Below are 12935 nucleotides of genomic sequence, written 5' to 3' on the forward strand. Positions count from 1 at the left end.
AGTCATGTCAAGTGTCAGTGACATAACCTCAAATATTTGAAAGTTGTTTTTGTGATCGGTGATTTATTAATAAAAGCGGCGCCGAAATGGAAGAAATCAAGCTGGACTTGCAACAGATGAAGCAGGACTTGCTTCGCGGCATAACCGCGTGTTCCCAGCGGGGCTTGAACCACAGCGCCAAGTGGCTGGCGGAGCTCCACTACTGTCTGTCCTACGTAAAATCAAACAACGAAGAAAACGTACACTTTAAGAACGACTGCGAGGGCGAACTAGAAGCGTATTTCATGGCTAAAAGTTACTTCGACTTGAAAGAATACGACAGATGTGCCTACTTCACGAAAAACTGCACGAAACCCAAGACCCGCTTCCTCTATTTCTACGCGAAATACCTCTCGATCGAGAAGAAGAAACTCGACAACATGACCGACACGAACTGCCCGCCGGACCCTACAGAGAACACCGAACTGACGGACCTGTGTACTGAACTGAAGAGTGATTATTACGAAAACAAACTGGACGGGTTTTGTTTGTATTTGTATGGGATTATTTTGAAAAAATTAGATTTGACATCGTTGGCTATCACGGTGTTTGTCAAAGCGGTGAATTCTGAACCGCTGTTGTGGTGCGCTTGGTACGAACTCGGCAAAATAATATCGGACAAGAGCAAGATTTTCACTGTGCAGCTTCCTGACCACTGGATGAAGCACTTCTTCCTAGCTCACGCCTACCTCGAACAATTAAACAACGACGAAGCCTTACAAATTTATTTTGAACTATATGCACAAGGCCTGAAGAACAGCACGTATCTGATGGCGCAAATCGCCATCGGACACCACAACCGCCGAGGTAATTCTACTGGGTGCAAAACAAGTAAACGCTAAAGTGGTTCTGCTTGTCGGCCTCGATTTTCTCCAAAGTTTTCACGTGCGAGTACAAACTGTACCCCAAATAGCCAAATTCTTTAACATAAGACACTCCCCCGTCATTTGTATTTTTATATTGCAACAGCACAGGTCCTGCGATCGTCAGAATCAAATCGCTCACTCTCTTTATCTGTTTGGTCTCGACGCTGCCGTCCCCCAAATAGACGGTCTTTTCCAGCACCGCGCAAATCCTCCTGCTCAAAATCGGTATTATCGGGATCACGCATGTCTTGAGTGTCTCCTCTCCGAAACAACTGAGCCCTTTCAGGCCCCCGTAAAGCGTGGTCAGTGCCTTGCGAGGGTCCTGAACGGCCCTCAAGTACAACTTGATCGTTCTCGTCTTGATCTGATTGATCTTGTTGGTGTGGCTGCAACAAATTGCGGCGACAACTTGCGCCGAGAAGTCGCGCAAAGTCCAGTGGTTGTCGTAATTGTACTTGCTGATCTTCTTCGACAACACGCAAGAAATGATCGCGGGTAGCAGGAGGTGCAAGTGCTCTTTTAGGTTGACGTGAGGGTTGGCCATCAGACTCTTCACCATTCGCACGGAGTAAATCAACAGAGACAAGTCGGGGAAGACGATGTTGACCCGGATCGCGTCCTTGATGAAGAGGCACAAGTAGGGGGCGAGAAATCGCACGTGATAGTCGCGCGACAAAGTCTGGAGGGTTTCGTTTCGGACGTGTTCGTTGAAGCCGAAAGCGCCTTCGGTCAGTTTGATGAAGAAGATTTGCTCTTCGGAGGAGAGAGGGTGGGGGTCGGGGTAGAGCTTGAGCAAGATGGGGTCGGGTTTGGGTCGGAACTTGTTCTCTTTGGGTCTGGCCGGGTGCTGGACGGGTTCTGGATTGGCGTACTTCTCCAGGTCTCTCTGATAGTCAGACATTTTGTTTTCTCTTCCAGAACTAGTCCAGGCGATAGATTTGTTCAAACAGATCTTAACGATGGACCCGTACAGGCTCGACAATTTGGATACTTACTCGAATCTGTTGTACGTGCAAGAGATGAAGACCCAGTTGGCCGATCTAGCGCACAAAGTCGTCTTAGTGGATAAGTACAGAGTTGAGACTTGTTGCGTAATCGGTAAAGAGCTCCGTGGGACTTTTCGTCGATTCCTAGTCTGAAAAAAATATATTTCAGGGAATTATTACAGTTTGAGGTCAGACCACCCCAAAGCTGTGCTCTACTTCAGACGAGCGCTCAAACTCAACCCTCAATTTCTGTCGGCGTGGACTCTGATGGGGCACGAGTACATGGAAATGAAGAACACGAACGCGGCCATCCAGAGCTACAGACACGCCATAGGTAGACCCAGCTGGTGCAATTTCCCGAATAATTTTGAATTCGCAGAAATCAACAGTCGGGACTACAGAGCGTGGTACGGTCTGGGCCAGACGTACGAGATCCTCAAAATGTACTTCTATTGCTTGTACTACTACAAACAGGCGCAACAGCTCAAGCCCAACGACAGCAGGATGATCATAGCTCTCGGGGAGACGTACGAAAAACTGGAGAAAACCGAAAACGCCCTCAAGTGCTACTACAAGGCGTGCACGGTGGGCGACATCGAAGGTCAAGCTTTGATCAAACTGGCCAAGTATTTACTTCGGAGCGATCAAGTCTCGATGCACAGTCGTTTCTTTTAGGCTCTACGACAAGTTGAAAGAATTCGATAACGCCGCAGCTGCCTTTACCGAGTATTGTTTGAGAGAAGACGAAAACAGAGCGAGGTTTAATGAGGATCAGAGTGAATTTTACAGTGCCTTCCAATATTTAGCCAATTATCATTTGAAAAAAGGTCAGCTGGATGATGCGTACACGTACGCGTACAAATGCATGGAGAACGAGAAGGTTATTTATGTTTTATTACCTGTTTACAAACTTTTCACGAAATTCGAGAAATTTTCGTTTTTGACGCCGCGAACTGTCACCGGTGTTACCACACATGACAAACTAAAGTATCCAAGTCGAATTTACGTATTAACGTGTTCATCGTTAAACATTGTTTGTAAATAAGCGATTCCGCAAATTATCATATTGTGACCATTATCCCTTTTGACTTTGAATTTTATAGCGTCCGGAATGTTAGCATTAGCATTGGGAAATTTAGTGGTTGACGTGTGGCAACAACTGACAGTACACTCGACAAAGTTTGAAAGTGTTTAATCGGTTTTTTGTAGACGAAAGAAGTCGGAAAGGCTCTTTTGAAGGACATAGCAGCCAGAAGAGCAGAACTAGACACAGATGTTGATACGGAAGCCGTTCCCATGGATGAAACTGTAGGTAACATTTTGCCCCCCGAAATTGAGGATGTAGGGACCAACATGGAGATTATGAACACCTCTAATAAATACTAACAAGCAATTTAGATTTTTAAGGCTGTTAGAAAAGTTCAAAGTGAATATTTGTTTCTTTTGTTGAATGATTCTGTTGTAGTTTTAGCATATGCAAGAAATATACATGAAGCAGTGCATGAAATTTTTATTACATAATCCTGATTCCTCTAAATATTTAATTGATGATAAAAGAAGTGTATTAAACAGGTTTCTGATAAAAATGAAGCAAAAAGTAACAACACGTTTCCATTGAAAAGCCGATAAAAAAGATCCCATTATTACCGATATCTCTTTGATTCTCGGGGGTTTGCTTTATATTTATTTTTAAAAGCAGTTTCTTTATGGTAAGCTTAATACATAACTAGTTTAACAAGAATTCTCAAAATTTAAAGTAAATCTACCTCAATAAAGTGAAAATAATGAAATAAATAACAAGTCTTTGTCGGCATTTTGCAATTCATTTTATGGAAGATTTTTTTATAATCTTTTCTAAATGTAAATTCTAATTATGGACAACTGTCTAGATATTCGTTTTTATTTAAAAAGCCTCTTTATCTTTAATCAAGGCACTTAATAATCTGTATGAAATTAGACATTTCATGGCAATGTTGTGTTTACTCAAGATACGATCTGGCATTCCTTCTTTAACATAATTAAATTAAACCATGTGCAAATACGGATGAAGATGTAAAGATAATTCGAATTTATTTTGGCAAAATTACACGTTTTATGTAAATTTTGGTAGAAATTAAGATCGCAGATAACCGAATTCTTCCCAAACACAATAATTAAAACGAAATAAATTTTTTCTAGGTTGGTCATTATCAACCCTCCAGTGCACTCAGCTCCTCGTCATCCAGCACGATCGTCTTGTTCAAGAAACTCTTCAATCTCTGACACTCGCACCTCGCAGGACAGACGGAATAGTCACACCGATTCCTGATTAAAGCCTTGTAATACCTCTTGAAGAAGTTCTTCAGCGACTTCTTCAGCCCGACGAGTCGCATCTTCATCGTCCGCCTCCTGGGGGGCCTCACCTCGTTCGTCACGTCGAACATGATCGTCGTGACGTCGCTCGCGCCTCCCTCCGGTATCAAGTTGCCCGTGAAGAAGTGGTAAGGAACGGGCTCGATCCCCCTCACTTGCGCCGTCTTCAGGGGTCTCTCCACGGCGTGGCGGAAGAGCTCGTACGGGTCGAAGCAGCTGCTGTTGTCGACGAACTTGTGGTCGTCCTGAAGCGGGGTGGAACTCCTGGGGAAGAGTCTTTCCAGTCCCGAGGGAGAAGATGAGGTTTCTGGGGCGCCCAGAGACGTGCTCGAGATGAACTTCGACCGCGAGTAAGACCGCAGCTGGGGGAGAAAATGATACAAGGTGAAGATCGGAGGTGGTCCAACTTACCAGTCTGACTTTCTGGGGGTCCATGGTGGAAATGACCGGCGGAGGGACAATGCGTCGTTCGATGGATGTCGGGGCGAAGGTCGAGATAAGGTGGGTAAACAATGAGTTAATTGCACTCCCTGCAAATCTTGCCCGATGGAAAAATGTGTTATTATTATGCGTGTGGCGCCAGGGCGGCCCCCTGCAATTAGATGCCCTCGTGGGGCTACAGTGATTTGCATCAAGGGGTCAGCATGAGGCTGCTGTGTCATTCACAGGCAATTAGAGCCCGATGAAGACTTCAAACTGGTAAATTGGGACTTGTTTTACAAAAATACACATACGCGCTGTCGTTTCTCGGATCATAATCTACAAAAGGACCGACACGCGATCGCCGCCGCCACAATATCGCTCTTGTTTGCTCTCATTGTCCGGCATAATGACATTGTTTATTGTTGGTAGCTCTTTGGACTCGGTCCCGATGGTGTTTGCTTAACGGGACGATGCCAGCCAGGTTCTGTTAAATTGTTTGGGTCCGGCTGTGTCACGTACAGGATTAATGCCATAATCCTCTTAATAAAGTTACACCTGTCTAATAACCGCCGGATTAAGACTCGTTTTCTATTTGTTGGCGTTTAATTTGCGCCGTGTCTCGATACTTTTAAGGAACGGAATTCATTACCTCGCCCTAATTTATGGAATAGGGTTAAAGGATTAGCAATTTTAAAATTTCATAAATTTTTTCTTCTGATTGTAATCTTAGATGGCTTTCGGTCGAGCGGAAGGCACTTCTGTTTTGTTTTTTGCATGTCTCAGTCGGGGAGGGGTTTTGAAAAAATTGTGAAACAAACGTCTGGAAAAAAAATGTTTCTGAAGTTGTTGATTTACGTAACATCAAATAGAGAAAAGATTAATAGAGAAAGCATAGAATACAATATACGAAATAAAAAAATATTAAAAGGGATTGATTGAGATTTTGGGTTTTTTGGTTATAGTTCTGAATATTAAAATGAAAGAAGAATCCAAAGAAATTTCTTAAGATTATTGTTTTTTTTTGTTTAGATTCTGATTTAGATGGCAATATGTATAATATCACAGCAATATTATTCCTGATATTTATTTATAGTCCAATTTTTTTTTAAATCAATTGTCAAAGTGTTGTCATGTTGGTATAAGCCACTGGTTATTTGACAGTTATTAGATTGGCAACGTAAAATGTCAACTGTATGTCAGTCATTTTGATGTGAAGGCGCTTGCGCTATTGAAGCCGCAATTACGCAATTACGCAATTACGCATTTACGCATTTAAATAAAAATACAAAGTTAAATGAGTTTCCGAAAACAAGGATCTAACACAACGAGAAAAATTGGCTATGATTAGATTACGTGAAGAAATGCAGACAGAAAAACCGACCATGCAGTAAAGATGCACACATCATATTCGAGGTATTTTCTTTTAATATATGGGTTCGTCACTGCGAGGAACTGATTAGAGAGGACTGGAAAAAATTGATGGGAAATCTACCAATTGAGGACATTCCTCTTCCGCAGAATCATATTCGGAAGGCGATTGGGGGTTAGATTCTAAAAATGAATAGGTAAACTCCTTATACAACCCATTAAATAAATTCCCATTTTCCTGTATCTGTTCAGTTGCACTTTTCAGTGTCATTATCGTCTTTATTTCTTGTCTTTTGATATAAAATTTGGTTACACCTGAAACTTTTCTGACGTTTGAAAATTACTGATATAACCTCAAATCTGATCTAGGGAGATTTTACGATAGAGATGTCCCGAAACGAAAGGTTTTAGGGTGGTACAACCTGGTCTTTGAGGGAATTTTGACATTGACAATAGATTAAAAAAAAGGACTATACATTCATAGTTTACTAGTTTCAAGCTCGAGCCGAAGCCGAGGGCCTGATTAGTTTGAGCGCTGGAAAATACTCCCCGTACGACATTTATATTAGATTTTTCGGCTGTTTTATTTTGCACTATTGCAAATTTTTATGAAACAACAAATGTCAAACTTACAGAGCTGCCAACCCGATAGGTTGTATGATTATGATTATTTATTAGTCAATAAAATAAAGAAACCAATTTAATGGAAAAATAATACATCTGTATGTACAGTAAAAGCTCCCTTAACGGACAGCTCTATCGAACGGACAGTTCTTTGGGCACCGTTTTAATTCGTATAAGTTTGTTAATAAAGTCATCTCTATTGAACGGACACTCTGTTGAACGGACACGGACAGCAATTTTTCCCCCCTCTTTGAAAATAAAGCTCCCTTAGGCGGACGCGGCTCCAGTCAATCGCCATCAGCCAGAGCTAGTCGCCTCGTTTTACATGCATCAAATTTTTTTGAGTTACTCTTATTAGTGTATGATTTGCTCTCGTGATAACTTGCGCAATACATATGTAGTGGGTAAAGTTAAAATGAATTCGAAAAACAGACATGGAAAAATTTAAGCATCTGTCATTATATAGAAGAGAAGAGTTTACAGCGAAATGGCAATCGAAAACGAATGTCAACCAAAAAAGAAGTTTCTAAGACAGAAGGTTTGAACATAAACTAGTTTATGAAGACAACTCGCAAAATTTAATGCAATGGTATCAAGTATACAAAGTAATAATTTTAAAATGTCAGTTTCAGTTTATCTAATAATGAAACTTATTTATCAATTTCTCTTCATAGTCGTAGAAAATGTGTATTCTACTCGCGGATAATGGATACTACTTGCTCGGATAAATTACGCCACTCGGCTGCGGCTCGTGCACAAAATCATCCTCACGAGTAATAGTGATCATTATCCGCTCATTGAATTGAGTAATATACTATTACTTAATATTATAGATTACAGATGTATTTCTTTTGAGCAGACATCTCTGTTGAACGGACAAAAAATTGGCGACCGACGGTGTCCGCTCATGGGAGCTTTTACTGTATATGGAAAAGCAATTACCACACAATCGGGAGTACTGCCGAATAAATTGAAACACAATTTTTTTCCTTGAGAATAAGCTTTATTCAACATTATTGATTTCTAGGAATTCTACGAGGACTTCCAAAGAACTGATAAAGGAAATTACTAGATTTTTTGTTTTATATTTCATAAGAATGTTTGCTGCTGACAACGCCTGCGCAAAATGATTTCAAAAAAAAATTTTCTTGGATTTTTTTTTGTGTTAGGTGGCAATCTGGGGTAATGCTCGTGTTCCGGGGGTTATTAGATGGAAATGCGTCAGTGGCGTGCAATTTTTTTCCCAGCGTCATTGTTTTCAGCGAATCGAGGTTGATGCCTCTTTGTCGCATCTACCGTACGAAATGGAGAAAAAAAGGAATTTCACCCATTAAAAGCGTCCCGTAAAACACACCATATCGTCTTAAACGACGTCCATTAAAGCAATTTAAGGTCAATTACGGCAGCGGAGGCATCAACGTCTCTATCTGTGGCAGCGGGAAAAAATTCCATCCATTCAAAAAACCGTCTGCCCGTAATTGAACAAAATCATACGGCTAATGAGAAAAACTAACCGTTTCAGGAGCGCAATTTCAAAAAATACGCCACAGAATGCGTAATGTTTTAATAACGCCAAAACGAGCAAAAAACTCATAAACATCATCCACAACACTTGCCACCTTGAACGCAAAAACTTGACTGGAACAATTTGCGATAATAGCATAATGGCAGTTGCAAGAACTGTATAATGAATATTGGCGTTGCAATTATGAAAATAGGGCCAATTTGGTGGTGTTTTTGCAATTTGGTAATATTCATTTAGGAGACTTTAATGAGCCGTCCACACCGCAACCGGTGATTTGGGCTTCCGCGCCCCCCAATCACTCTAATCGACCGTATCGTCAATTCGAATTTCCCGCCCCAGATTGACGTTCGACGCGTCACCCTACTGCCGATAAAGCAGGCAGCGACCCTCCCGGCAACCTAATAAAGACACCGGATAATGACGACGTGGCAATTTTGTTTTTGTCGGAAACGATCCCAAACCGTATTTACGGCGTGTAACGCAAATGGATCGTGGCTAAAGTGTGTAAACGGGCAATCACGCATAATGATTCTTATAATGCCGGAATCACTGTCAAACTGGAGCCGGCAGCTACAATGCAATTTCCAATCATAATTACCAAATTGTAGTCGAGACGGGTATCGGTGCGGAGCGGCGAGCGGACCGCGTTACGACGGTTCGTGCGTGCCCCGCCACCGGAACGGGTGTGCCGCCCCGGCCAGACCGCGACCGGCGACTATTTGTAATTAGATACATAATTACAATTGCTACTAATCGAAAATAATTGACTTTTTATTGTAATTTGACTGTCAAGATGCTTGAGGCGTATTGTGGTTGCGGGAGCTATAGTCATGCTTAGATTTCATTATGTCGATAATTCCAGTCACAGCCATAATAATCTATAGAGAAAGTTCAAACCATATGTGGATATCCCAATTTAACACTATAACACGTCTAATCTACTCTTTACACAAAACGCGACTCTTTTAACTGCATTTGATCTTTATTAACGAGTTTTCGCTTTGAAAGAGTCATTTCATCAGGAATCTGCCGATTTAATGGTTGTCAGAGGTACCATGTACCAACTGGATAACCAGAGATGACAAGAAACTTTGCGTTGAAATTCGCGCTTTGTGCGGACATTCTATGGACAAATTGAAAGTGAGTTAATGGCACGTCCGATTAAACCAACACAGTTTAGGTGTTTTACGTTTATTTACAAAATGAATTCTTTTATTTGGGTATGTCATTTCCATAGCGACATATTTTTACTGAGAATGTAGTAAATTTTACTTGTTCATTTTATAATAATTACAAATTTTCTGTTGCACAAAAAGTGTTGTACACACCTTGGCCGCGAAATCCTTTAACAACCTCGAGATTGTGCTGCCTCGGCGCCAAAGGGCCTCGGCGACAATTTTTCTCTCGGTGCGTTAAAGAAAGGTTTCGCGTTTTTGATATACAAATAACTATTAATTGGAAGGCGTAAAACTTTGTAATTTTTTTTTTTCAGTTCAAGAATTTTTCCAAGGATTAATTACAGACTTGTCTGATGTCAAATTTAGACCTTTTGTAATAATCTGAAGTAGAATCTTTATCTATCAAAATATGCTTAAGTCAAAATCATAAATCGTTACGCTTCTTTGTTTTGCAAGGATCAACGTGATAACACCACTTGGCTACCTGTTTTATCTCCAACAGTCCTAGGAAAAGATTAAAACACGATCAAGTAATTGCCCTAATTTCCAAACACCACAACGAGCTTTCGAGTGCAGATTCCGGGAGCCCTCGATAAGATAAGCTGGCACTGATGACCCAAACGCAATCACTCCCCTAATTTCTTTTATCTGGGCACATAATTTAGGGGGGCCAGAAGGTCTCCACCGTCTAATCACAACTTTCCGGCAACAAAGAGACCACCCTCGATAACGGCGCACCTAAACGAACCAATTACGCGCCCCCCCGAGCCCCCAACCGAAGATCGAAAAGCGAAAAGCACCCGTTACCTCCGGACCAGCCTGTGCAGTCGGTTCTTTCCCGCCCAAAAAATTAATCAAAATCGGGGCCGTAGCGGGGCTGTTAGTTAATTAATATGACGTTAGAACGGGCTCACGGGCGTCTTATATCCCGGGAATTGTTTTTCCCAGCTCAATCACGGCCCGGCACGCCCACCGATGTTTAGTTTATCATGTAACAACATTAATTAAAGTCTTAAATAGGTATCTGTCTATTAAAATGCCAAAGTAACGCTCGTGCATATTTCGTAGTCGGTGCCCGGATCGCTGCGAGCGGTCCGCCGGACGCGACGTCCAGATGTCGCTGCGGGTCGTCGGGACCCATTATGCAAATCGGGGCGAATCATGTACGGACGAATTAGTCGACTAACGGACCCGGAGATGTCCCCGAGACATTCCTAATCCGGGCTCCGGTGAAGGATTATTGATGGGCCTAATTAACGTAATAAATTTCAATCTGTGAGGGATTAACGAGCGTTAAATTAGTAGAGCGGTCGTCTGACGGACAGTACTATTCGGAGCGGGGCTCCCTTCTGTAACTATCCCATTTACTACTTTCATAAATGATAATAACAGTAATGATAATGATGTGTAAGAAGTATAGGCGTATAGCAAAAAAAAACATAATATAAACAGGATTTATTATTATAAATCTGGCCTCGATGCCGTGCCCCCTTTTTAATGTAATACTCTGATTTCAGTGACTAGTATTGTATCAAGTGTTTTAATTCAGATTGAAAAAGCAGCATTATTATTATTATTGTCTTGTGGTGTTACTTGATGATAATACATATGTATGTGTAATGATGCGGCCTGAATGCCGTGTCACCGGACGCGTCGCGGGCCAGAATGCAATAATAGATGTTGTCATCGCATTTTCTCACACTAGTTCTTGCGCGCGAGTGGTAACACAATGAATCGTTATTGTTATTGTTGTTGTTGTTATGATTAAATGGCGGGGCGAGCGGGACCAGGGCACGAGGTATTAATCAGGGGGGCCGACCGCGTCGCCAATTAAACACGAAAATATTGACATTAATAAAGAAAATAATAATAGCCATTAAATAGTGTAATTTACGGCGGCCACAAGCCCGGATGAATGGAGCGCGGCCTTAAGGCGATCCGCTCTGTGAGATTTTTTCTTGATGCGATAATTTCCAGCCCGTGTTGAATTAATTTCCGTCCACGGTCCGCCCACGTCCGTATAAAAATACCAGGAATATTTCTATTTAATTTCGCTAATTTATTGAAATGGGCCCGGTAATGTTGTCCGTATTCATCCGTGCTCGGACATAACGTCCCCTTATTGCACCTAATGGTAAGTAAGTCCATAACTCGTCCCCATAAAAATTTATGAAATCCTACAACAAATTGTTTTAAATTTGAATACATTTAATCGCGCCGCGTCTTCTTTATATCCGACGTTAAATTTTATCGGCCGTTCTTTTTGCACGGCCTTTTTTCCACCTCTTTCGCTTAATTTTACGACACTTCCACCTAGTGGCCGCCAGTAAATCATAACGAGCCAAACCACTAAATCAAGCGTTGGCGGTTTGTTTACCCTCTTAGACAAGTTTATAGGTTGCGTATGAGTTACGGCAAGTCTGCTTTAACTTTGTTATATTTTTATTGCAACATAGTCCGATCCCTACGAACAAACTGGGCTCTCTCCCGCTTCAATTAAAATTAATTAAACGAATCCTCCAACACAGAAGGGCGTCATGCGCGCCAGCGCAAAAGTGCCCCAACAGCTTTTTGCCATTATTTTAATTACCTGGAAAACAAAAAACCCGCGTAAATCATCGACGGCTGATGGGGAAAACCGGTGAGGATTGAAAAATAAATGTCCTGACTTGGCCTCGTCACGTGGCAAGGTGCAAAAGTCAAACCTCTCGATTATCATATTTTACAATTTTTTGCATAATATTAACTCGCCGTAAACTTCTATTAGGTACTTGTTCCTTGGGCGTACAAAGTAGATCATTCGCAACGTCGCTGTTTCCCCTTAGGTGTCAATCGAGAGAAGAGGGAAGCAATCTCAGAGCAACAAGGAAACTTCCCCTCACGCGGCCATCAGTCCGATTCGCGACGTCACGACTTCCCCTAACGTGGCCATCGCTTTAACCCGTGACGCCGCGATTTCCCCTCGCGCGGCCATTAAGTTAACGCGCGACGTCGCGATTTCCCCTCGCACGGCCATTAAAGTAAAGCAACTTTGTCGCGATCCCTCCCTTGCACGCAATCTCTATCGGATCTGATTGTGTTTTTTTTCGTCGAGGGTAATGCCGCTCGCAGCGGGGGTTCGTGGGGCACAATTAGCCCCGATCGGGCAATTAACGAGGCGGAATGAATGATGGAGCACCCTCTCGAGCGGCGGCGCCCCCTCCTACACCTTGTTACGGCGAACCATGTGAGTACAAGCAATGTCCGATCGGAGGACAAAGTGGGAGCACTTAGCGGTAATCTTAATGAGTGAATGCAAATTTTCCGGTCGTCCCATGAAAATGGTTGTAAAAGGGCAATTAGCGGCCGGACGATTCAATTTACTGCCCCCGATGGTCGCGCAATATAAATGGGAGACACGTACGGCGGACAAAAATCGGATTCGGATTTATAAGATGATAAATGGTGGATATTGCGTGTGACAGGGCGAGAGTGCCAATAAAAGTGTCACTATTTTGCCACATAATCATTGGGTGTATTAGTTTATTTGTGGAGAAGGCTGTTCCGCCCAACTGCTGGGGAGCAAGTGGCCGTT

General features: G+C 42.3%; 3 protein-coding genes across 3 annotated transcripts; 1 reads left to right on the forward strand and 2 right to left on the reverse strand.

Annotated features, from left to right (window-relative positions):
* Nucleotides 1–86: 86 nt before the first annotated feature.
* On the forward strand, nt 87–3391 carry Cdc23 (cell division cycle protein 23). The gene is made up of 6 exons (XM_069049218.1): nt 87–846; nt 1824–2003; nt 2061–2225; nt 2271–2517; nt 2567–2771; nt 3101–3391. Exons 1-6 carry the CDS (start codon nt 87–89, stop codon nt 3275–3277), a joined length of 1734 nt encoding a protein of 577 aa, XP_068905319.1. The 3' UTR covers nt 3278–3391.
* LOC138131945 (transcription initiation factor TFIID subunit 6-like) lies at nt 751–2028 on the reverse strand. Its single transcript, XM_069049227.1, has 2 exons — nt 1901–2028; nt 751–1825 (listed from the first exon to the last, which is right to left on the reverse strand). The coding sequence occupies exon 2, from the start codon at nt 1804–1806 to the stop codon at nt 853–855; it is 954 nt and encodes a 317-aa protein (XP_068905328.1). The 5' UTR covers nt 1807–1825; nt 1901–2028; the 3' UTR covers nt 751–852.
* A 384-nt stretch (nt 3392–3775) lies between the features above and the next one.
* LOC138131948 (uncharacterized) lies at nt 3776–4802 on the reverse strand. Its single transcript, XM_069049232.1, has 2 exons — nt 4655–4802; nt 3776–4605 (listed from the first exon to the last, which is right to left on the reverse strand). Exons 1-2 carry the CDS (start codon nt 4676–4678, stop codon nt 4081–4083), a joined length of 549 nt encoding a protein of 182 aa, XP_068905333.1. The 5' UTR covers nt 4679–4802; the 3' UTR covers nt 3776–4080.
* Nucleotides 4803–12935: the final 8133 nt, after the last annotated feature.

The sequence above is a fragment of the Tenebrio molitor genome, chromosome 5, assembly GCF_963966145.1.
Source record: "Tenebrio molitor chromosome 5, icTenMoli1.1, whole genome shotgun sequence".
Classification (NCBI taxonomy): Eukaryota; Metazoa; Arthropoda; class Insecta; order Coleoptera; family Tenebrionidae; genus Tenebrio; species Tenebrio molitor.